This window comes from Bacillus rossius, chromosome 3 (assembly GCF_032445375.1).
Source record: "Bacillus rossius redtenbacheri isolate Brsri chromosome 3, Brsri_v3, whole genome shotgun sequence".
Lineage (NCBI taxonomy): Eukaryota > Metazoa > Arthropoda > Insecta > Phasmatodea > Bacillidae > Bacillus > Bacillus rossius.
The window spans coordinates 129,417,286-129,444,990 of NC_086332.1; the positions used below are offsets into that span (position 1 = coordinate 129,417,286).

At 39.4% G+C, this 27,705-nt stretch overlaps 1 protein-coding gene across 1 annotated transcript in view; it reads left to right on the top strand.

Annotated features, from left to right (window-relative positions):
• The window catches only part of LOC134531377 (pancreatic triacylglycerol lipase-like), a 558,452-nt gene that overhangs the window by 481,801 nt on the left and 48,946 nt on the right, over window positions 1-27,705 (top strand). The window contains exons 4-6 of the mRNA XM_063367079.1: window positions 16,471-16,630; window positions 17,018-17,121; window positions 18,947-19,074. Of these exons, the coding sequence (XP_063223149.1) occupies window positions 16,471-16,630; window positions 17,018-17,121; window positions 18,947-19,074 (392 nt within the window). The remainder of the gene's footprint in view (window positions 1-16,470; window positions 16,631-17,017; window positions 17,122-18,946; window positions 19,075-27,705) is intronic.

Consider the following 27,705-nt stretch of genomic DNA (forward strand, 5'->3'; position numbering starts at 1 on the left):
AACTTTAATTAAAAAAAAGTACCACCAAAGTGACAGGTTTCAAAAAATAAAAACACCGCAAGTTCTTTTAAAAAACAAAAACAAAATATTAGATAAATTCTACACTACCACAAGAACAAAAAAATAACACAGAAAATATTCTAAAGCCTTGCAGATTTCTCAATTTCTGCATCTGCCACCCACGAATTAAAGCGAGGTGGAAAGCCCCACCACTTAACGTAGGATCGTCCGTTCCTTCATTTTATAATCTTCTCCATCAAGTACGTATCGGGATACAACATAGGCTGAATTTCTTCGGCATAAAAGTCACCACGGATAGGTTTATGGTCCAAATCTTCGAGGTAGTAGGTCCTAGGCTCTTATTCACTGATTCAAGTACACGTGTCACACGGATAAGTTCGGGACTCCAGTTCGCAGTGAAACCTTTCTCGAATATACCTTTATGTTTGGAGATTCGCACAATGTCACCGACGTTAGCTTTAAGCATTCGTGGATCTTTCTTCTTCGTGTCGGAAAACACTGTTCGAAGTGGGCGATTGTCGTTTACGTCCTTTGGCTTCATTTTCGTGGTAGAATGCTCTGTGGAATTATACTCGCTTATTAGTTTCGGCAAGATGTCAAACCACTTATTATGTTTTCTGTATACTCCATAGGTCGTGTCATTACTCCGACTCTTAAACGATATCAGGTATGGTCGGACCATTGCATTAACTTGGCGTCCCTATTTCGGTATTTTTTTCTTGTGCATGGACTCTGTACTTGTTAAGTCCTCTTCTTCTCGATCTGGTTCATACTTTCTCTTCTTTACAGTTGCCATTTCATCTTCAACTTCAGTCTTCACATTGATGGCTTATTCTTCCTTATTTTTAAGTTCTTCGAGGCGAATAGTGATTGGTTTAAATTTATCTTCATTTCACATCTCACGTGCAAGTCTGGTTCGTCTAGGAAGTACATATTTTTCACGAACAAACTGTATAGTTCGATGAAGTTTACTGGCCAGGTCTGACATTGTACTGGCTGAAAACATATTGCAAGACCTCCATTTATACCTTTTTATTCGTTCACAGAAACTTCTTTCTTGTGTATGGCTAAATCTGAATTTGTTGACAAGGGAGTTAGTGATGCTTTAAGAATACTTTGAAAAGTCCTCAAATCGTCACGTCTTTGTGCATTCGATACTTCGATCATGTCGCGAAATCGAGAATCCGAAGATTCCACGCGCTGGTCCATGGCAACGAAATACTCTAGTAATTCCTTTTTCACACTTTCGAATTTTTGAGCCAGTAGTATAATTTAATTTCGGATAACGTCGTAATGAGACTTGAGAGCAGTACGTAAGTCTCGACTGCTACGACCGAATTTTGAAATGCTATGACTCATGTTTGACGATAAACTAATCGAAACCTTGTCTGTACCTACCCTTATATAGAGGCCAGTCTTTGAATATAACTAAGAATCCGTGTTCATATTTCCAACAAAAGGAGCACTTGTATTTAAATTCCTGGAATGGAATGTCGGTGTTTACGTGGTCGTCATAAGTGTGATGTAAATAAATTCGTCCATGCGAAAAAGCACTATGACATTCGCGTTGTCTCGTAGGATATGTTTTGGACTACGAATGTACGTCTGACACAGGTAAACGCAGTCTACCTTGGCGGGTCTGCCCATGGAAAAGTACTCTTGTATTATGCCTTGCTTCTCGCACATTACATCGTCGAAAATAAACACGGAATTGACTCTCGCTTCGCTAGGAGGTACCACATCCGCATTATCATTAAATGGAAAATACTCCAGACCATCCACCGATTGTAGAACTGTAGCTAGTCGCTGGTACTTTGGTTGTTGCAACGATTTGGAATAGAGGTACACGTTTTCGAACCTAAGACCTTATGGTTCCTCTAATAAACTCAGTAGAATGCAGATTTTACCGCAGTTGGACGGACCCACTATTATGCATCGTACGGCAGAAGGCAACAGTAAGCCATGTCATGATTCGCCGCCGCTAGTTTCATCGTCTTGCATAATGCGCACGGGCAAACACACTTCTTGCTTGACGACTTGCATTGTACTGACGAAATTGTATAAAATCAAACACATTTATACTTTCTGGTCAGTTGTGCGCAATGACTCGAAGAGGTAAGAACAAAAACACATCAGTGCAGGACTCGTGAACTCACTGATAAACAATCTACCATTCGAGCTACACATTCACGGATACAGATTCTGCGGCCCCGGCACTAAACTAGCGAAAAGGTTAGCTCGCGGTGACGTGGGCATTAATTCTCTCGACGAAAAGTGGTAAGCAGCACGATATTGCATATTCATTAAGCAAGGATCTGGAATCCAGGCACCGGGCCGACGAGATATTGGCACAGGAAGCCGAAGATATAAGTAAATCGTCGAACGCGGGACTAGGAGAGAAAATCGCGGTCTGGGGCGTTTCCAAAATCATGAAGGCAAAAACCAAATTAGGACTGGGTGCTCGTCGAGCCAGTTCCATCAAGGCAAAGACTAACTCACGCAAGACCAAACGCAAGACTGGTGCAGGCATGCTAAAAGCAAAGCAAAAATTACATACTCTCGACAAGAAGATTATAGGAGGATTTCTTTCTTTGCTTTTGCCTGCATTGGGTGCTCTTGGCGGCCTCATCGGTGCAACGAGCGGTATAGTGCGGGCAGTCAACACTTCGAAGAATGAGCGCAAGCAGTTAAAAGAAGCACAACGACACAATACCAGCGTGGAAGCCATTGCCATGGGTAAAAAAACGGCACAGGACTGTACTTGCAACCTCACAAATCAGGTGGAGGCATGAGAAAGAAACGAATGAAAAAATCCTAAGTTCTTTGCCGAAACGTCCGCTCACCAATAAGTACGCACGCAAACTGAAAATACCAAATTTCTGAGGCGTGTTTATGCGAGACACTTTGCCACCAAGCCAAATACACGTGAGTGTGCCATAAATAATTTAGACACGTCGGGTGGTATTGGCACGCACTGGGTAGTGTACATAAATTCTGGAAAAATGGCCGAATACTACGATAGGTTTGGAAATTTACGGCCTCCACCAGTACTTAGGCGGTACCTGGGCCAGACCACTACATTGTTTTACAATTACGAAACCGAACAGTCACCTAATCAAACAAACTGCGGACACTTGTGTCTTCGCTTTTTAACTAAAAAAAAAATTAGCTGACAAAAACAATTGCTACTTAAAGGTTGTACAGTGATGATAATTTAGTAGTCATGTCGATAACACTTACCTTGACAGGTCAGGCATCAGAGCTGCGGGCGGTTCATTTCCCGCCTCTGTATTTAGACGGAGAATTTCAAACCTATAATTCCATACCGAATATCTACGAGGATAATTACAAGATCTGCTTCCTGAAAAGCGATGGGACTGGTCATGAAATACAGTTACCTGTTGGCTCTTACAAAATTGACGACATTGCAAATTACAGCAGGGATATGTTACCACAGTATGTAGACTTTCAACTGCGTAGAAATCCAAACACTCAAAAAAGCATTCTAACATGTAGTGAAAATGTCGACTTTACGAAACATGGTACCATAGGTACGATGCTCGTATTCGAATCAAACGTGTATGATACAGGAAGAATGTACGAATCTACGTGTGCAGTAAACATTTTACGTGGGAATGTCATACGAATAAACTGTAATTTGGCAAGTGGAACGTATCTCAACGCAAGACTAAGAAACATGCTGCACGAGTTTTCGCCAATGGTCCTGCCAGGATATAAATTGGTCGAGGTACCACAAAGTATCATTTATGTTCCAGTCGTCGTGAAGTGCGCACACGAAGTCGTCGTCAGAATCGTTCACCAGCGAAGACGATTGGTGAATTTTCAAGACGAAGAAATTCTCTACAAGACATCGGTGCATTTACACCTGACAGCATAAAGTATCTTCTTAGTATTGGACAAGTGCCGAATAAATATGTAAGACGAAATCCTAAACGTGGAAGATCCAGTTATTTTTGATGACAGCATTACGAAAATGTAATTGCGCGAGTACCGGCCTTTCCTGCTCGGACCGTACGCACTACCATCAGAAGTACGCATTGCTGTACAGCAACAAGATATCTGTACTTTATATTTTCTACGTATAAGAGGCTCACTGACAAAAGCGGATGTTATGCATCCGACATCGACGTCAATATCCTGTAATGGTATTCTTCACCTAATCGAGCGTATTACATATGTACTCAATGGCATCGAGTTAGACCAGACGAGAGATGTAAGCATAACATCTTCTATGAAATTTACCTTTCGCTCACGTCAAATGAACTGTCTGCTGTAAAGATGGCCAGTTGAGCTCTCGAGGATGAATGTAAGCTTATGGTTTATGCCGAAGGGAAGTTCGAAGTTTGTGTTCCTCTGACAATGCTTCTTGGATTCGCTGAGGACTACAATAATATAATCATTAATTCGAAACAAGAGCTCGTACTGCTTCTAGCCAACACGCACATTAATGCAATTGTCGCCACTGCAAAAAACCCTCAAGATGTCTCGCTAACACAACAGTCTATCGAGTGGATGCTGCCCCACATCCAAGTGAGCACCGTTGAACGAGTCAAGATGTTGAAGAATATAGAAAATAGCAAGAACTTCGATGTGCCATTCCGATCCTGGAGCCTGAAAACTTATCCTGGCTTGCCTCATAGTCAGCGTACCAATTGGATAGTAAAGTCCAGCTTCGCTACAGAAAAATCAAGATACATCATCGTCGGGCTTCAGACCGGAATACATCTCAATGCAGGAGTAAGTCGCTCCTTATTCGATAACTGTCAAATACGTAATCTAAAAATATTTTTAAACAGCGAAAGCTATCCATATGTTAATATGACCATGGACTTTGAAAGTGGAAGATTTCTTCTTGTATATCAAATGTATGCCTAGTTTCAGCAAGCTTACTATGGGCGGAGACAGTCACCGATACTGAGACCCGACAGTTTCAAGAACAAGGCTCCGTTTATGGTGTTTGACATTTCCAAACAGGGTGATCAAATAAATTCAAACATCATCGACTGTAGGATCGAGATAACGACTAGCGAAAATTTTCCACCAAACACCTATGCTTTTTGTCTGATACTTCACGATCGGCTTGCATCGTACAATTGTCGAGACAAACTTGTGAAAATTCTGACATAAATATTGTTTCGTTTTCGATGTTAATTTAGTTACGACCGAGCATTGCTAGCAACAAGATGTACTGCAACCTGCAAGGTTTCCAGAGTCAAAATGGATTCGTGCTCAAGGAAATTGACGTCATTCACGACGGCATGACTCGAACCCGCAGCTTCCGACCCCTGTATCCTTGGAAACTACTAGACGAAAAAAGTAAACGGTCGAACGAATGGCTATGTAAATATTATCACGGACTAGAGTGGGACGAAGGAAAAATTCCGTACCACCAAGTGAAAAACACTATTGAAGATTTACTATTTTAAAACGAAATAATCTACGTTGCCGGACCTGAACAGAAGACATGGCTGAGCAAGTTGTGTGATGCGTCAGTTGTAATTGTAGACCTACAGACCGACTACGGCTGTCCTTCCTTGCGCAAGCTTAGTGCAATATACGATGTGCAGCCACGTGACAAGTTTGAACGTGTCTGTGCCTGTACAAACTCGCAGTTAATGCAGAAATGGCACACACAGTGTTAGTAGGAGCCTGCATATATAAAAGTCGTACATCCGTACCTGTCTTCAGTTGTCGTTCGACCTGCAAGAAGATGTTTACGTTTCATCCTTATAACATGTACGTGAGCGTAAGACCTAGCTTCAGCAGTGTCGAGTACAGCTACTGGGATGCCGGATATCTACGTACATATAAAGAGACCTGTGATGGAGGCGCTCAGCATTGGCGGTTTGCGCACTTTCCTGTGTCCTACGAACCAACTCAGCAGCTATTAGATTGTTGCGAACCTGGAAACTGTGCCATCTATCACATGAGACAACACACAATCCTTCCTGCTTGCATCGCTGAGGTAGTCGCCTCGTCTGCATGTGCAACACCAAACATGGTCGTGTTGCAACCTGTTGCGACCTGTGATGCTTCTACGCAGACATCCAAATGACGCGCGTCTCGTCGTCGAGGTTCAGGCAGTGAATCTGTTCCAACTAGCACTGAGCCAAAGCCCAGGCACAGATGTGGTCAAAGACGTCATCAACCATGTATCAACGGAGGTTTCGACGGTGCATAAAATGACCAGCTGGAAGTCTGTGCTCCTGATCCCGTGACCTACGAACCAGTTGGAACCAGAGTCGACGCACCAGTTGGAACCGGAGTCGACGCACCAGTTGTTGGAACCGGAGTCGACGCACCAGTTGGAACCGGAGTCGACGCACCAGTTGGAACCGGAGTCGACGCACCAGTTGGAACCGGAGTCGACGCACCAGTTGGAACTGGAGTCGATGCACCAGTTGGAACCGGAGTCGACGCACCAGTTGGAACCGGAGTCGACTCACCAGTTGGAACCGGAGTCGACGCACCAGTTGGAACCGGAGTCTACGCACCAGTTGGAACCGGAGTCGACGCACCAGTTGGAACCGGAGTCTACGCACCAGTTGGAACCGGAGTCGACGCACCAGTTGGAACCGGAGTCGACTCACCAGTTGGAACCGGAGTCGACGCACCAGTTGGAACCGGAGTCTACGCACCAGTTGGAACCGGAGTCGACGCACCAGTTGTTGGAACCGGAGTCAACGCACCAGTTGGAACTGGAGTCGACGCACCTGTTGGAACCGGAGTCGACGCACCAGTTGGAACCGGAGTCTACGCACCAGTTGGAACCGGAGTCGACGCACCAGTTGGAACCGGAGTCGACGCACCAGTTGGAACTGGAGTCGACGCACCAGTTGGAACTGGAGTCGACGCACCAGTTGGAACTGGAGTCGACGCACCTGTTGGAACCGGAGTCGACGCACCATTTGGAACCGGAGTCGACGCACCTGTTGGAACCGGAGTCGGCGCACCAGTTGGAACCGGAGTCGACGCACCAGTTGGAACCGGAGTCGACGCACCAGTTGGAACCGGAGTCGACGCACCAGTTCGAACCGGAGTCAACGAGGCAGTTCGTGCAGCATTAAAGACTTTGCTTGCGAAAATGCTTAATTCCTTAACCTAATATGCATTTGTGTAATTTTTCTAAATAAATGTGTAAAACTTGAACTCGTGTGTTTTTATTTCTTTAATTTTAAGCTACCTAATAAAAAATTAATTTGTAAATAACGTCATAATTTTATTTCATGTAGTATACGAGTAGACCGCGGGTATATAAGCGAGGTTCGCACGATTGAGCCCTCACTTCACCTCTGGCCGCGGTGCAGTACGGACCTGCTCTCATAAGTACATTTCATGAGATTTAGTTACTGCTCCAATGTCGACCGGGATAGACTGTTTACCGTCAGCAGTGGGGACCTCGATAGAAGCAACGTTTATGGAGTCGGAGATCCTGATACCGAGTGCAGAGGAGACCACGACAGCGGAGAGCTCAATGGCTGCGGTGTCGACAGCTGCGGAGATCCCGATACCGACTGCAAAGGAGGATGTTTCATCATCAGCTGAAGTTTCAACATCAGCATTGAATACTTCAATTAATGAAGAGCGTACATCGCATCAGTGAAAATACTGTGGTGCATCACTTACTACCACTTCAAGCGCGCGCAGACATGAAAAAAGCAGTTGTCTGAATAATTTACTGAAAAGAACAGAGTTTCAATGTAACAAGTGGAATAAACAATTTGTACGACATAATAACTTGAAAATACATCTTATAACCTGCAGTAGGTATCCGACAATCTCTCGAGAGACATACAAGTGCGACAAATGCGATAAGGTTTTTTCGCATTGTTACAGTCTGGATAGTCACAATATTATGTGCATAGGAAAAGAAACAAGTACTAGTTTGCTTCCATACCAGCAGACATCCTCATTTATTGCTTTACCTGAGACAGTAGTCAACAAAAGAGCAGAGGTCAATTGCCAAAACTTGAATGATCAGTTTTGTTTTAAATTAAGTATTTTGGCAAGATTTGTCGAGGGAAGTCATCAAAACCGTTTTGATAAGAGGTATTATGCTTTGGAGAATAAGTACAACTTTGATGGTCTGTACAATCCGCCACCATTAAATCAGATAAAATTTTTTGAGTAGAATAACCCTGAAGTTTCAGTAAATGTGTATGCGCTAAATGTGGATATTAATGTGTGTCCGATTCGGGTAACCAAACAAGAAAGAAAAAATCATTTCGATTTGTTGCTTGTGACAAATGAAAGCGGTGCTGCACACTACAGCTACATCAAAAACTTCTCCCGACTTGTGAGACCCCAGGTTACAAAACATCAACATAAGATTTGTGTGTGTAAGATGTGCTTTAAGTATTTCGCTAACCAACCTAGATAATCAGGACTCACAGCTATACAGTGTCTTGAACAGCACAGAATTTAATGTGAAAATAAAAATTAACCAAGATTTCAGTATATTTTCTGTGTTATTTTTTTTGTACTTGTAGTAGTGTAGAATATATGTAACAATTTTTTTATGTTTTTAAAAGAACTTGCGGTGTTTTTATTTTCTCAATCCTGTCACTATGGTGGTAATTTTTTTTAAGTTAAAGTTGTTTTGTATCACCAAGGGATCGAACCAAGTATCGATTCTATAGGTATATTAATAAGTGATGTTTTATAAATTTATGGGTCAATAAATACAAATATCCAAGATGGTGGACATAACGGCTTACTGGAGGCTGGTAGTGATTGATTTTAAGCCTCTTTTAGGATTTTGAACATGGTTTATTGAAATTCTTATTTTTTTACATAAAATTAAACATTATTGCATCGATCGAGTATCGAACCAAGGACAGGAACTGATCGAATCAATATGTAAATTAATGAGTGATTTATTTAATTAATTATGGATTTTTTCCCGAATTTCTAGCTAAATAATTACACGATTCCAAGATGGCTGCCATAACGAAACATGCAACATTAATAGGATCCAATATGGCGGTCATAATGTAAAGTGTAACGATAACATCGTACTCAACCGAGATGGTGGGCATAACGAAACATGCAACAATTAAATATAATCCAAGATGGCGACCATAACGATATGTTCAACAGTGGTTTTAAGTAATAATTTATTTAATTTTTATTATTTAATTCGATTAATTATTTTTTTTAATGATTTTTAATTTTTTTCCCGTTTTTCTAACATAAAAATTATTGATTTTCAAGATGGCGGACATGACGGTTAGGTTAGGTTAGGTTAGGTTAGCATAGATTAGCATATGGATTAGGTTAGGTTAGGTTAGCATAGATTAGCATAGATTGGCATATGGATTAGCATGGATTAGATGACATCATCCAAGAGGTTGGCAACATCGAGGGTCGCAAGGCTAAAGGTCAATGTCGTATTTAAATGTCAGGGTAAAATTTCAAGGTCAAGGTCTAAGGTCAAGGTCATAGTTAAAGGTCAAGTTCAAACTTAAAGGTCAAAGGTCAAAACTTAAAGGTCAAAGGTCAAAGTTCAAGGTCAAGGTCAAATGTCAAGGTCATAGTTAAAGGTCAAGGATCAAGGTCTAGGTTCAAGGTCAATGTTCAAGGTCAAAGTTCAAGGTCAAAGGTCAAGGTCATTGTTTAAGGTCATGGCCAAAGATCAAGGTCATAATTAAAGGTCAAGGGTCAAGGTCAAGGTGAATGTTCAAGGTCAAAGTCAATGTTCAAGGTCGGCTCCTGGATCCTGCGCCTGTCCTTGAATCGGTATTTTCCATCTACTGTAACGGGACATTTTTTCATGCGTACATGGCTGATGAACGTAACGGGACACTTTTTCGTGTGTGCATGGTCGAAGGAAGTGACATAATCCCACAATCCCCTCCTTCCTCCGGTGCCCTCATACATACTATATATACCTACTGGTAAGGGATAAATAACTTGAATTTTTTAAGTTCGTATATAAAACTGTATAAATTATTAGCATACCAACTGGTTAGTTTTCAGCAATAGTTAAGGCGCAAATAGTGTCAGTGTACCTACAAAACGTATTTCCAGGCAAAAAGGCAAGCACGTAAGCAAATATAGAATTTAAAACTGCAATAACACTAACATTTGGTCCAAAAATGCGAATTAAATATCGAGACTATTATACACCGTGCCATTTTTTAAAAGTTAGATAGTAAATATTGTAACTAATAGAAAATAAAATATAGTTACAATGTCTTGACCAGATTTAAAGCAATGTATGTATTTTTAATGTTTTGATACTGACTCCTAACAAATTAAATTTTTCATCCAATTTAGATATCTATTAAACAGAAAAATACAACTGAAAAAATGTGTACCTAAGGTCATTTAGTAAATATTAAACTTAAAAAGCTCTAATGCTAAGAAATATTGATAAACATAAAAGATCAGTGACGTTGATATTTTTTATTTAAACTATATCAACATGCTGGTAGTGCCACAGAAAGCTGCGCTCACCTCTCGCAAAGTTCTGAGCGCCTGATACCCGGCTCGCCTGAGCTCCGTGGACGCTCGGGCCACCCCCAGGGGGCCCGCCGGGGAGAGCTAGCTAGCCAATGAGAACAATGGGGCGGGCCCATACTTGGCAGTGGGTCTCGTGGAGGGAGTTCAAAGCAGTGAAGGGGAAGCGGTCGGTGATCTGCACAGGTCGTGCATCTGCGAACCGACCGTTTAACACCACAATTTTTTTTTAAACACATAATCATTTATTATTTTTATATGCATCGTCTAAGATATATGTTATCTTATATCAAAATAATCATTTCATCTTTGCCGATGCGATGGTCATAGTAATGAAAATATTTAAAAAATTAGCTTATTTACTTTATTACTCCATCTTAGTCATCACAGGACCAGAATTTGTTTCAGAGTCCTCATTCTCATTAATAATATATTATAAGTGTTTGCATACACGTGTTTTAAAAGCTGCATGGAAGCAGATATTTTAAAGGTTTGCGTATATATATATATATATATATATATATATATATATATATATATATATTCAATTCTCAGTGACCATGTTTGCGTATCCGTGTTTAAAAAGATGCACGGAAGCAGATATTTTATGCTTGTTTGTAGGGCCTATATGTATTTCATTTCTCAGAGACCATTTTAAATATGTTAAACTTGAGGAATTAAGTTTTTATATTAAAGTAATAAGCAGTATGTAGTTAAAATCATATTCATTGAAATAAAGACAGGTTTTTAACGACATAAAATCCTTAAGAAAAAAAACTATACAACAATATAAAAAACTATACAACAAAAAACAGAAACCATTCACAACAATTGGAAACTATATACAAAAAACAGACACAATAGGTACCCCAAAAAAAAGGGAAACTATAAACAATAATACGGTTTCTATATGAAACAATGTCTCATCGCTGCGGATGCGATGGTTGTAGTAACAATACTTAATACATTTTCTTCCAACAAATATTAATTTATATATTCCATAATAGTAGTCCCAAGGTACCAGAAATATTTCAGAGTCCTAACTCACAACAAGTAAGTTTCTCTTCTAAGCAAGAACATGTTCGCATATCCGTGTTTAAAAAACTACATGGAAGTAGATATTTTTAATGTTTGTGTATATTTTAATGAAAAAAAAAACCATTAACCTTAATTGTGCACGTTAATATTATGCTACAAAAATACGATTCACATTTGTACAGTGTTAGATGCACGAGAGAGACCATACCCAACACATAACATTTTACATAAAAACTTGATGTCTGATCGCCATAGTGTATATGATGCAGGTACAACACTCACCTCAGCCATTACTGCCCCTACAAGATGCACTTTATATGGATTGAAAATAGTATATTTTTAAAAGCCGTGACAAGAATTCGAAGTAAATAAAGTAAGAAAAAAATATTTAAACTATTTAATAAATAAACACTAACCTTCAGGAAATATTCTCCCCTCGGTAACACAATAAAATTCAGATGGCGTTACCGACCCCCTCCACAACAGCATCCTCCGCAATACTTTTCATAGTAGCCATCAAATACTCTGTACCAACCACTATTCGCGCACACAGCTCTAAAGTCGATCGTTCGGGATACGTGCCTAATATTCCCCCACCACAGCAGCAATTTACTCCGCAGTCAGAGTGTAAGTGTTCGCAGGTACATCTGTGATGTCTTCCCTGGACTCTTCGTCTTCGTCCATCGCAAGAGCTTCTTCCCGACCGCTAGCCTCCTGACAGCACGCATAGAACTCATCCTCAACAATCTTCTCATCGCTGGCAAGACACATCTTACTAGCTCTGTTGATAACTACGAATGATACGTCCTAAGGGTACAATGGTTAAACTGTCCCCACGCCTCTACCCCTTATATTGCAGTCCTGTTCGTGCGTGCCAATCGCACGCACCACTGACGCATGGAATTTGTCGTTGTAGGCCTCCCCCTCCCCTTCACAGGGCCCTGACTAGCCAAAATTGCTGCATCTCTTAGACCTGTTGCCACACGTCCCCAGCCTCTTAATACCATTTAAAACACCCTCGATGAGCATATCGGCCTCGTAACTATGAAAGGTTTAAAAAAGTACACGAATAAATATTTTTATTTATTTATTTTAGACCTGCATTTATTAACATAAAATTTTACAACATAACAAATTATTATAATTCATATGATATCAGTAGATTTATCCACCTATATTTTTATATTTATCGAATCCTAGCCACTTCACAAACAAGGGATCATCACTCTGATGTATCACTGTTTATACCTTATAATCGCTTGAGTACTTGTTAGGCTGAATTTCTTCCCCATAAAATGTGCCACGATACCCGAATCTCATGAATCTTCCGAATAATCTCTCGGGTGGTATTTACTTATTTTACTAACACGGAATATTTCTATCGACCATTTAGAAATACGTACAAATTCTCCTATTTTAGCTCTAAGTTTTATTACGTCTAGTTTATTTGCATTAAAATAAAGTTTCCAGGAGTGAGTTATATTTTACATTAACAAGAACCATTAAAATTTTTCGGTGTTTTCTATAACATATCAATCCACTTATAACTTCCTTTTGCTGTCAACTCCCTTCACGTTGCTTTGTTAAGAGTCGGATTAAATCATTCAACTAGGTACCCATCCTTTTATCTCAGTGAACATAGAGATAATACTTATTATAAACATAGCTCCAAGGCTAAATGGCTACAAGGATACGTCATATATATAGAAAAAGAAATATTTGTAAAAAAATTACAACTCAGCAAATTTAATGCTAACTGTAGAGCCGAAACACCCTCGAATTATATTTTTTTATGCCTACTACAAGACCAAGGGGTTTTTGAACCATTAAATATTCCGCCCTTACTACACACTTAAACATTCAATGAAACGTGTACACATTTGGAAAAAGACATTCAAATCGGTAGCATACAATCACAAGGATACATTCGCTAAAATACGAAAGAAAAATGATAGGATCCAGCTCAACCAGGCTACAATGTTTCCATTCACATTTGCCTCCAAATGATTTCAGTTACATTGTTGCACGAACCAGTCACAATTACTGGAGAAGACGTTATTAACTATCTCTATTTTGTTAGTCATTAATTACGAATTTTACATCTTTAAGTTAGAAGTTGTACTACGAGAAACCAGCCTTATCTAGAAATTATATAACACTAAATAAAAAAAACTTTTTTCATCCAAAATATAATTTTTTTATTTACTTTTCTACACATGCAGACAAAACAAGTTATTATTTTATGTAGTACTCACTTCCTATTTCACGAAGTATAGACCACTGTATTGGATAAATTATTATCATCTTTGCGAAGCAAGTAGAAGTCGTAACCTATCGACCAATATGATAGAATATTTCCATGTGGTGTAATAAATCACTTCGGCTGCTGCCATCTAACTTAAATTTTCATTACTTACACATTTAAGATATATGAAGTCTTTTGTTTTAATACCAGCCTCAAATTCACTACAATTATAATCGCCCCAAGAACTATCATAAACCTAATCAGAATAACTTATTTTAATGAGTCGTTTCCAACATTTTGATTACAGTAATTTATCACAGTATTTGATCGCGTGAGGTTTAAGTTCTTCATTATAGTCTTAGTTCTTCTAAGCTTCAGGTGCTTCATCGCTTCTCTGACCTTTTCAGCTGTAGGCTGTTCTTCACATTGCTCATGATCATTATTGTAATATAATATTTTGCTACCATTTCATTTTCTTGCATTTTTAGACACATCATTTATAGACTTATCACTTACCAGCTTTATTTTACAGATAGAGGGCTTTGTTAGACCTCAAGGGGGATGATAATCATCTTACAGGCAAGTGTTTCTCATATGTACTTGACCCAGCCATCGTATGAGTAATGGATATTATTATTCAAGTGCTACCTGATAAAAATGCGAAAATTTCGTATTTGGGAAAGGAATTTATAATATAAACTTAAATATCTCAATATATTCCAAGAATAATATAAAACACTAAATAAAAGATATTTATATGACTGAAGAAAAAAATGGAAGCACATTACATTAAATATTTTTTTTTTAAACTCATAATAATTCCCCTATACGAATTGAGATGTGTTCATAACTAATGTAAACACAAACATTAAAAAACTAATACACGTTTCCAAACAAAAATCAGAAAATTTCAAACATAAATCTACATATTTTAATCATAAATCAGTATATTTCAAACATTCATTCACAGAATTAAAAAAAAAATGCATGTTTCAAAACTAACAACATAAGTTTGAAGTGATGATCTTTTCTCTTCTAGAGCGAGTCGTGTAGTTACAATCATATGGTTTTCGTCGACACTGCAGATGTTTATGTCGGCACCAGGATTCTGTTTCTCGAACAGAGGCATCTGATGAAATGGAGTAGGAAACTTGATGTTAGTGAAGTTGAACTTCCCCTCCAATCACAGTAGCATTGATTAACATGCTCAGATGCTCGCTCTAAATCTATCTTGAACAGTATAGCACACTTAAAATGTATGTGCAGTTCAAAGTTTTTAAAGTTAGACCACCCCATAGTTTTCTGTGATAAAAGTAGGTAGTTCGATGTAGGATCTAGCTCAAAGTGGATAAACCTGACACTTTTCTGGTATTTAAATTAATTTTTAGCTTCGTTCAGAGATCGAACCAAGTATCGATTCAATATGTAAAGTAATGTGTGATTTTCTCTATGAATTTTGGAATTTTTCCCGAATTTCTTCCTAAATACTTACACGATTTAAGATGACGGCCGTAACGAAACAAACAACATTAATAGGATCCAATATGGCGGTCGTAACATAAAGTGTAACGATGACATCGTACTCAACCAAGATGGCGGGCATAACGAAACATGCAACATTTATATAATCCAAAATGGTGACCTTATGTGATTTTACCCTCTTTTTACTCCATTAGGGATAGAATTTCACAGTAATATGTGGCTTATGAGTTAAACCAGGTTATGAGCCAGCTGTGTGCCAAATCTCATTCAACTCCGTTCAGCAGTTAGGGGCATACTGAGTTAACAAACATACTCAGTCACAAGCTATCGCATTGATAATAGTAGTGTGAGTATGTAGTTGTACTGTGGTGACATCTGGCTGTCAGCTGAGTGGCGGGAGTGTCTGGTCACTCTGCAGCTGAGGACCGTGTGTTGAGTCGACCCTCACCGCCATGCGGCCGGCAGTCTCACCAGGACAATCTGCTCTGCCGGCTGCCGGGACCCAGTTAGATCAACTACAATAATCATCCATCATCATTTAGTAACATCACTCTGGTGACCTAAATACAATAAACAATTTATTGGAAAACACAATTAGCCTTACGCTAATGGTAATACTGTAAAGGTTCTTTGATCCGGCAAGTTTGTGACCACTGCCAGCCTGGGTCAGTATTCATTTAACATGAATACCGGAAAAAATATAATATTCAGTTCAGTGATTTTTAAAACAAGTTGTAATCTGATTTTAGGCAAGAACAAATAAATACATATGAAACACATTATAAAACTATGTTATCGATTTTTCATCCGTGATCTAGATCCCTTATTCAAAACATCATTATTATTCATACACAAATTTATTAGTTATGCATTCGGAAAATTTCGACAAACTCCTGAATCCACCTGAAAAATAAATTCCGTTTGGCACTGACTCAACGTTTTAACACAAGAACGTCGGATTAAATAGTTCCAACTGTATTCAGTTTTATGAATTACGAAATTTTTGAAAAAAAAAAAAAAAAAAAAATGTTTGTTCAACAATTAGCCGCAGTTTCAGTAATACTTCATTCCCGATAACGGGCAGTAGCCTGTTGTGTAAGGAAAGAAGAAAGTCACTTAAAAATATGATTTGTTACGTTTCAAAATATTTTAGACACATGAGTAGACATGCTACTGAAATAAATGTGTATTTCCGCCTCCAGAACACAACCGAGACGTTATGAAATACAGACGAGGCCTGATGTGACTGTGGAAAAGCCCTATTACAATTCCAACCGGAAAACTGTAGTTATCACTCACGGATACATGAGTGGTGGAAATGAGCGATGGTTGGAGAATATGAAAACTGCGCTACTTCACAAGGTCAGTACTAAACTCTGATTCAAAAGCAATAACTTTAAAAAGATAATATGTTAACTTTAATTCATTCATTAGTTCTGCATTAGGTTAGAAAAACCTTAATTGGTTATTGTGAGTTAAAATAATTAGTTGACTACAAGAATGATATATTATGAAAGCATTGCCCTATTTAGCTGCCAGTGATTAAATTTCTCGTTTTATTTGTAAACAACTTTTGGAACCAAAACAGAATTTCCAAATACGTGCTTCAATGGTCATGAACGGTATAATTTGTAGACACATATTTTAACTTTTCATGTAGCTTAAAACCCAAAAATTCAGTTCCCCACATATTTTAGACCAATTAAGTATAACCTCGAGAATGATAATTTTTTGAATTTTTTTTCTTAGGTAGACGCCAACGTGATCATAGTGGATTGGGGAAATGCCGCCACCAAACTCAACTACTTCCAAGTGGCCGCGAACGGCCGAGTCGTAGCTGCAGAAATTGCCAGGTAGACATGCATTCCATCAGTCGAGAGAGTGAGTGTGAAGTGCCTCTTCTAGTGTCGACCATATCCGAGATTGTATCCCTGATCTGAGGTATTTTAGTACGTATATAACTATACAGCACGGTACTGTAACATTGAGGTATTAGTGTCACACTTGCAGCCCTGGGGTTTCGAGACAATATCCATGTTGACACGCTACATTTATGATATCAGCTGATTGTCTAGTTCCACACGTTAATTACATTACCTTTTAAGTGCATTAAAAATATTTCAAATATAATAATCCACTTACTTCACAGTAAAATTTAGAAGTAATAATCAAAACTATGTGTAATAGAATGGTACCATTGAAAGTAATTTCAATTGAATAATAATACTAAAAGTTTTCTTCATTCATTAACCTAATTTGAGAAAAGTTTCTATAGTAATATTAAAATTGCAGTAGCAGAAAATTAAATCCCAGTCCTTGTCAGTAAGTTTTTTCAGCAGTCATGAATGTAATTATGAATTTTCTTATTTTCGCTTGTAACATGCACTTTCATGAAAAGAATTTCAAAGGAAGTATTGGGGTTAAAAAAAACATCGTTTGAGAGTTTGATGTCACTTCAATGACTTTTTTTGCATAGTAAGATTATGTAGCATCGCAAACGTTATGTATTTGAACTTCATCGACATGTCCCAAATATATTTTTCTGGGTGTTATTTGTGCTCTCCATCAGTGTCAGTCTTGATAGGCTACAGTTTGAAATTTCTCATTCGGGTCTCGTTTTTAACCCTCTTTCGCGTGTTCTGCCTCCATCCAAGCCATTTCAATGTCTTGCCAAGGCTCTATTCCTTCTCACTTTTGTTGTGTCTTGTATTTTTCCAGATTAGCATTCACTTCGAATGCTTGATCATTTTAACCTAACACGATCTATAATCCTCCATACCTTGGTATTCGCTCAAGTACCCTTTCCTGATGATGTCATTCCTTATAATGTTTTTTCTTAATCATTTTTTCCGATTTTTGTCTCAGTGATTAGACATTAGAGTTTCTGGCTGATTTTCATTACCAACCAGACTGGGCGAAAATATTCTTCCTGGATGCAGGACTGGATGGATTATGCTTAAGAACTACCTGTCTTACGGCAAGGTTTAGTGGCTTGGTAGTACATACTATCTAAACAAAGCTAAAGGCATGCATTTAAGCAAACCTATATAAGAATCAGCTGACAAGTATAATATATATGCAGGCATAAATTGTGAGTTCTTTCACTGTGATGTTTCCCACAGACATTCCCGAAATGTGATTTGATCTTGAACTTAGATGTAAATTTTAAGGTATTTACTGAGATTAAGATTGCATTTTTTACTAATGTGTTGAGGCAAAATCTGTAGGTCTAGGAATAGTACGAATAACAGTCAAATATAAAAGAGGGTGTTCTCACAAAAAACAAACTATAATTTTAGTCAATTAAAAAAAATGGTAATCCTGAATGTATATAATAATATTAACCATTTCGTTTCTTGCTCCTGTAAGGTTTATTTATGTCATTCTGCTGAAACACTGAAGAAATTGGCCCTCATAGGTTCGCTTCAGAAATTTAAGTTGTTTTCAAACATGAATGAATTGCTGAAAATTGTTCAAGTTCGTGCTCCCAGTTATTTTTATCATATCCCACATCCTTAGATGTACTACCATAACTTAACGGAGCATAGCATTATATGCATTTATTACTATTTGTAATTTCCAACGTGTTATCGCTGCCAGTAATTGTTTCTGTACACTGTTTGCAGTTCATAGACGTGTATCTACGTGAACGTGAATACATTACACTTTGTTTTGCAGGGTTTGCAAGTATCTCATGACGAACCTGAGCATGTCCCCGTCCAGTTTTCACATGATTGGCCACAGCTTGGGAGCCCACATAATGAGTTACGTGAGCAGTTACGAGATTAAGATAGGCAGGATTACAGGTACCTACATCATTGTTCACAAGTTTTCATTAGAGTATCAGACGTCTCATTGGCCGGGTGGCATGGAAGCCGGCTTCCTGGCAAACAGATCTGGTTTTCATTACCATTGAAATGAATTTTCTGAGTTCCCACGTGGAATGGACGTTCGCAAAGAACATGTATGTATATATTTCATCCCACACGATTTTCCATGTCCTCAAGTGAAGGGCACTTACTGATCTCGGAAGCTATTTTCTTTGTAAATGATAAGACTTATCTTCAGTCGACGTGTTGTTACCGTAACTTGCTGATATGAATTGAATGTACCGACGTTTCAAATAGAAAATAGAAAATTGCATGCAGGGCAGCGTTAATAACATAACGATACTTGGCGTTAATATAATCGTACTTTGTATTCTATGTAATTTTTTTGCGATGTTTTATCAGAATACAAAATGTCATAGGAACTACAGTGTACAAAACAAGCACAATATCGTAATTAAAAAATTGTATATGAATGAAAATTGCTGAAATTGAAAATTAGTGTGATCCATCATTATAATTTTAATAATTATGTATATTTAGATCATTGCATTCTACTAAAGAAGATGACCATCTTATTAAATTTTTATACTTGTAGCCAGAAATTTTTTTTGTGACACAGACTGCATAGAGCATATTTTTGTATGCTATTGTACTGAAACTAATTTATATAGTTTCATGCACCATGTTGGTTGTACAGACTTGCAAATGTATCTAATTTTATTGCATTTATAATTTCTAAAGCAATTGCACAAGTTGTTTCTCGACAGTTGTGATCACCGAAGCAACTCACGTGTTAAATTAAAGTCAATAGTTTGATCCCCGCCCCCCACAGGACTGTAATTCATTTTGAGCATTGGCTCAGTACCTTACTCTCACAGAGCCTGCTATAGTTTTGGAGGTAAAACTGTAAATATTAAGATATTCATTGTAATATCGCGGCACAGAATGAGACTGATTATTCCGACCTACGGCCGACATCCTCACATTCCCATCACACATAATAGGGTAGGGTAGGGTAGGGTGGTAGTAACATTCCAGTTCGTTTTATATACATTCCAGAGCTTCTTTAAAACAGAACTGTTAAGGATTACTCCCTGTTGTTTTATGAGGAGGGTGTTAGGGCTTCGGCAATGACTATCGGCTGGAGCCACCAACCCAGCATAGTCACTGCCTCAGCCCCGTAACCTCACTCAGTTGACCAGACAGTTGGCTGTGTCCTGTGCCCTAAGAATTTATTAGCACTGCTGGTGCCTTCCCCGATCTCCCACATTACACTGGGACCCCTCAAAACACACAGTGAACCGGTGGTCCGGTGGAGGCCTATCCAACCTCTGCTAGCTGTCCAGGCTAGTACCGAAGCTGTGTCGACGCTCACCACGTCGACTCAGCATCGGAGCACAACTACCCAGTACGAGTCCTACCCAATCAGAATCATGGGCCTTGGAGAAAACCTCAGCGGGACACCATTCAATCTTTCATGGATTCTTCCCGTACTACTATCAAAGCAAAAGACCGTTCGCCAACAGGCTGACCAACCACCACTCTTCAGAATCACTCCACTGGATGTCCTTGTCTCCTCGGACTACCCTCCGACCTGCCGTACCTCGGCCCGACAGATTTACAACCGATTAAGGCCCGGGCGTGCCTGGACTCATCCGGCGGCGACCGCAGAGATCCCTGGCTAGAAAGAAAAATCCGGTCATGTGTGGGCTAGAGGACCTCGAGGTTACCTCGGTATCTCCCCCGACCACTAGACTAGGGGAAAGTATCACACCTATTCGACATATTTACAGCTCTTTTTTAAGCCCAGGTGCCTCCCAACATGCCGGCGCCGTTCTCGGTCTTTTTCATTACCGTAGGCCTAATCTACTCACTATGGGGCCCTTGTGACCAAGACACCGAGGCTCGGCAGTCGAACTCCCCAGAAAGGATTCAAACGCATCTGCGGTTGCCCGCAGATTCAGCCAATTCACCATTTCTGGTCCCATACATGCAATTGAGGATGCACTGCGGCAGGATTATGCCCGGCATTGTCCTCTTAAGTTAAGGCGATGCTATGACTAGAGGTTGAGGCTACCCATCCCATCATAGTCACCACGATTCGCCCCCAAAAGCGGTGCCCACATGGAGGCAGAGGATTGCCACTTGGTGCGAAGAAGCTGTGTATTCGCATCCATTGTCCCTTTCCGAGAACCTGTTGGATCATGTCTCGGATAATAGCGCCGGCAACAGCTCCGACTCCTCAGGGGACAATCACAGGCCCACTCCCGCCACAGAATGAAACAGCAGTTGAGCATGGGACTAAGTTACGGTGACAGACGCAACGTGTCTGCGCGAGTCAGTGCAGCCGGACTCGCACATCACCCGCCGACGCCTGCTGCTAGTAATAACACTCATTTAAAGCCTGTATGATTCCAGGAACAATGCTCTTGTCACAACCACTGCAATTCTGAACAGACTTGTAAAAAAAATGGGGTTCTGGCAGAAAAGGAACAACCTAAATTCAGGGAACACTGAAGGAATTGAAACATTTTTCAAAACTTATAAAGAAAACCAATAAATTAAATATATATAAGTACAAAACGGTACCATTTATTGTTCACATTATGTAGTTTCTCAGTGTCTTAAAACCGAATGTGTTTTTATCATAAATTCGTGGCTGTTACTAATCAGATACCTTATCAGTCCCGAACATGGTACCCGAAGTTCGCATCTTGCATCTGTAACTTCGTGGTCGGAGTAAAGAAAGAGAACACTATTTTGAGAGAATCGCTCATTTTTACGATTTAAAGTATTTAAAATGTTGTTGTGGTTGCAATTCGCGGCCCACAATACAATATTTTTCCCTTGGACTGGACTTTGTTTATTCCTGCATGATCTTACTCCCATCCAACATCTGCGTGTTGCGGGTGGCCTGTCCTCCTGGCAAGGCTTCTCACCATGTTTCTCGCGCCTCGGCTGAGCAGTGAAGTGGTGGGGGTGACCACGTGACTGGTCACGTGATTTTACTGCCCCTATTTTCTTCCCCGCGGAAGTAGGAGAAACTCGCACCTTCTGGTTCGTTCGGAAACCCTGGGGAAGCGCACCATAGAGGTGCTCGGCACAGCAAGCAGTGAGAGGGAGTGAAGGGGCACGAGAAGCACGCCTCCCCGCCAGACCACATGAAGAAAGTCAGTATGCCCGACAGCGCAGCGGAATTGTACTTAGTCTCTGTGACTGGTAACACGAACGTTAACTCTGGAATCGGACTTAGCCGAGTCGTCGACGAGGGATCCCTCAGTGTTGTGTGCCCCTTGTGTAGTTAAAGAAACTTTATCTATGGTTATGAAAATACTGGAAGCTGCATCAAGTGGGCGAAACAGTAACTACTGAATACTCAGAGGACACAAGGGAGCAACCAAAAATATTATTTAGTTCTCACAAAGGGAACTAGGAAGGAGGATCGTATTTGAAGTGAAAAACTAATATGTTTGCTTAAAATTCACCCTTTTTATTGTTAATTAAAATCTGCATTATATTAATTTGATGTTCTTTGAATTTACAAAATAACCATTATTGGAATCAATAATTAATTATTTTAAAGGGGGCCCGGGCCATTTGAAGTCATTAGTTACAATTTTATGATACATTTCATAAATGAGACTATGAAAATAACCATAATAGTTTTAACATTAATACATTTAATAGTTATAAAAAACATTAATTGCTCTGATTGGTGCTGGAGTACATATTCAAAATGTTGCATAGCAGACTGTTCACTGGCGGAGCATAATTAGGAGGTTCTGGGCTTCAATCTCCGAAGGATCGGCGTAATTTTGGTAGACTAAATCTTGCAAGGAAACTTCACTCGAGCCTTGAAACATTTCTTGACTCAAGTCTTGAACCCCACGATCTGGGGTTGAAGTGAAGTGAAGTGAAGTGAAGTGAAGTGAAGTGAAGTGAAGTGAAGTCACTCCCCGAAGGGAGGCGGCGCGAGTAGTCGCGGTGAACCGTCGCGAAACATAATGCGAAATTACTACTTGGCTAAACTAATGGCAAATAGCCAACCAGAAGAATAAAAAAACCTTAGGGAACACTCCCGAACTTGAGAGATCACATCTCTTAACTAGATTGCGGCGGTGAATACGTAAACGGCGCGGGCGATGAAACTCCGGCACGAGATGCTATCGCGGTGACCGCCGAAGGGAGAATCCCTCTCTCTTCCGGGTGACATGAAGTTAAGTTCGAGCGAGAGGCCCGGAGTCTTAGGGAGTGGGAGAAGTGGCCTCTGATTGGCTAGAATAAGCCCGGCGGAGTTCTTGCTCCGCCCTCCAAAAAAAGATATGAAGAGGGCTCCTTGACTAACTTAAAGGGGCCTCAGAGGTGCAAAGCAGAGCGCTCTGTTGGGGTCAACAGGAACTGACTCTGTGTTGGTAAGCAAGAGTCCCGCGGGCGGGGGGGGATAGCGAAAGGTAGTACCATATGGAGCCCTCTTGGTACGAGCTCTGTCGGGGAGGAAAGGAACTTAGATGAAGTATGGTCGCGGCCGCCAGAGCGCTCGCCCCGACGCCTAAGAGAAGGTAATTCAGTTCGCCGTGCCGCCGGGAGATGGCGCAAGCTGTCCATGCGCCGGCCTGGGGTCTGTTATAGAGACCGGGAGGGGGTTTATCCAGATGGAAGGATCTGGAATGGATAGAGGGGAAAAGAGAAGGGGGGGGGGTTAGTGCTGCGTAGTGGGAAAGGCCGCCTACAGGACTCCCGAGGCGTGTCGGGACCGACTGTAACCTGTGCCGGCGAACCTGACCAAAGTTGCTTCGGTCAACTGTAGCTTGAGCTACGGGTGTGCCTAGGAGGGCTGACGGAAGCTAAGGTAGTGTGTGGCAGGACGTGCACAGAGCACTGAAGGGGTGCGAAATTTCACTCGCGTACGTGCCGAAGAGCGGGGAGACATGAGACGATGCTTAATCAGGACTTGAGTGGTGTGGGAGCCCGTGGATGAAACGGCCGGAGACAAAATTAAGTAGGAGAGTACAATACTGGGATAAAATTTTGATAGGCTGTAACAGGCTACAGAAAAAAATACTTAAAATATATATTTAAATTATGCTAAGCCTAAAGATGAGCCAGGAGAATATGACAATTTATGGCTCAGTTGTGCTATGGAAAGTGACAGAGTCAAGAAGGAAATAATTTCTTATTTGAAGCGGAAGATTTCAACTATCATGACAATACATCAGGTCAAAAGTGTCTACTTCAAAAAGTAGCCAAAGCGAAGTCATTTGCCATGCCATACTAAAACATTTAGCACATTTACAAGTGATATGAAATTTTTTGAAATTGCAAGATAGCGAGAGTAGTATAGAATAGGGCATACAGGGACAGGGTTCAGGGTGTAGAGCTGTGTGTACAGGGTTTCTTGGTGTGGAGCTGTGTGTACGGTCGCTATCTTGGATTTCGACATCACGTCGGCCATCTTGGATGACTTGACCTTGACCTTTAACCTTCAAAATTGAACCAAAATTAGCCAACATTTACCCAGAAATCGCCAAAATTACCATTTTTTTTGGATAAAAAATCCAACCAATAATTATAAAAAAAATTCCACAATTCAAAAATTATAATTTCGAATCCGCAAAATACTTTTTGCCTTAGAAAGAATAAAAATTTCTAAAAGAGGCTTAAGCCTCCATGTCTACAGCGTCTGATAAGCCTCTGATGTCATCTAGGATTATGACCGCCATCTTGGATTATGACGTCACCATTGCAATTTCCGTTAAGACAGCCATCTTGAAAATCTATATTTATTATCTGATTTTAATGAAAAAGTTCTAAAATTTATAAAAAATTAAATTCATAAAATTTCTATAAAAGTAATTTTAAAACATATACTTACGCCATGCAGCTCAGAGTACTCGGTTCAAACCCACAGAGGGTAAAAAAAAATACGTCAGGTCCTTCCTCCACGGAAGCCACCAGCAGACTGACCTCCCACCACTTTGACCAATGCATATATATCGTCAACTAGTATGACATCATGTCCGCCATCTTGAAAATCAGTAATTATTATCCGACTTTAATAAAACAAATTCTACAATTTATATAAAAAATATTTCAATATTTTTTTGAAATATTAGTTAAAAATCTCCGTTGCTCACATCGTTACGGTCGCCATCTTGGATTCTATAAATGTTGCATTTTTCGTTATGCCCGCCATCTTGGTTGAGTATGCTGTCATCGTTAAACTTTTCATTATGCTTACCATATTGGATTCTATAAATGTTGCAATTATCATTACGGCCGACATTTTGAAAATACATAATTTTAATGCTATAAATTCCGAAAAAACTCCAAAAATTTTTTTAAATAATAGACTACTTCAAATTTTTAGTTACTTAAACAATTTCTGTCCTCGGGTCGATTCCCAACGAGAGTAAACCAGTAATTTATTAATATATTTCAGAAATTCTGAATAAAAAGTAATAAAAATATCTTGTCACACCCGACATTTTAATTATGTCACCACTGTATCAATTATCGATATCGGTGCCATCTTGAAAATCCTTATTTACTATCCGATATTAATGAAAAAAGTTCGAAATTCATTTAAAAAACACTTATTAATATACAGATTGTTTAGATCAATTCCCATCTGTGGTTCAAAACCGGCAAGAGCAAAAAATAAAAAAAATAAAAACTGATCATTCCTCTATTGAAACCACCTACAGACTGACCTCCCACCACCAATACCAAGTTATATATCATCATCTGTTATGACATCATGTCCGCCATCTTGTCTTCGTCTGCTGGAGGCCACCATCTTGTTTTCGTCTGCTAGATTGTGCTGTCGTCATGTAAGTGAAATATTTTGTTCACCATACCTTTGACCTCGACTGTTAACATTGAACTTTGACCTTGAGCTATGACCTTGACCTTTTTCCTCCACATTGAACTTTGACCTTGACCTTGAACCTTGACATTGACCTTGAACTTTGACCTTGGCCTTGAACTTTGTCCTTGAACCTTGACCTTGACGACCATCTTAGATCTGCCATTTTGTGGTCAGTACTCGCTACCAGGAACGATAGTTAACATTTATCACCTGCTTGAGGACATTACCACCATCTTGTTTTTATCTGCTGGAGGTTTCCATCTTGTGTGTGTACTTGTTTGATAGAGTGCATTACCGCCATATTTGTTTAACTCTTACCTGCTAGAGTGCAGTTATAATTTATTATTACTATGACACCCGCCAGCTTGACATTTGGGCGCCATCTGGGAATTGTGTAATTATTCAGTTAAAAATTCGGGAAAATTCCAAAATCCACCAAACAAATTTACAATTAATTTACAAATTGAATCGATCAGTTCCTGTCTTTGGTTAGATACTTGATCAATGCAATATTGTTTAATTTTATGTAAAAATATAAATTTTTAAAAATAAGATGGTAAGACATAAAAGAGGCTTAAAATCCTCTACTACCAGCCTCCAGTGAACCGATATGACCACCATTTTAGATATTTGTATTTATTGACCTAGAAATTCGGGAAAAATTCCAAACCTGCCAAAAAAATCATTCATTATTTGCATATTGAATCGATGGATTCCTGTCCTCTGTTTAATTCTTGACCAATGTCAAGTGTAACTAAATATGAAATAATTTATATTCTGTTTTACATTACCTTTCACGGAGTTTATTAATCATTCACTATACGAAAAACAATTCAAGACAATATACCTGTCCGACGAATTAAATACGTTGTCGATAAGCATAACATGAAAGTCTAGTTTTTTGATACCTCGAATAACCTCTAAAATATTCATGTACAAAGCCATACATACTTATAGACTGTAATACCCCAAGTGTCTTAATTAAATAATTAAATAATAAGGTTAAAAGATTTGGAAGCTTTGATTACTGAGGCCCTCAATTAATAACTATAAAAGTCAACAACAGAGGCGACACTAGAAGTAAACAAAGAAAATTTAGGGACTCCCTACAAATACTTGGGAGTAAAAGGATCGTTATTATATATTAAATAAATAAAAACAACTGTTACGTCTATAGACTTCCTTATGTTATTAATCATTGTATTTTTTTTGATAGATTAAATTTTCCTAGGTAAAGACTGTTTTTCATTGATAAGTGATCTTATTTACATAACTCACAATTACACTTATTATATGATATTCCTTAACGTTATTTACGATAGAGCCGGCCCTTAATGTATAACAAAAATTAAAATATTTAACAACAATACTGAAATTAACATTGGTAACTTTAAAGTTTGTACATATAGTCCTTCCAAAACATAATATAAATTTCTTCTCCTCGAACTGCCTTTTACTGTCCGCTGTCTTAACTGGGTTACACTAATCTTGGGTTCGTGAATAAAAAGATAGAATTATGCGGGTATCACCCGGGGCTGTAGGTAGACGGTGATCAAGGTAGTAGGCCTAATGATGTTGGATTCTGCGCAGGAACCGACTCCCGAGGTTCTGGCAGAGGATTTTGGTTGCCCCAAACTTGGAACCCTGTCTGAAACAAAAGTCCAAATTCCAAAGAATTAGACCTGTTTCCAGACAGTATACTTAAATGGCGCAAAAGGCCAATAGAGGGAAATTAAAGG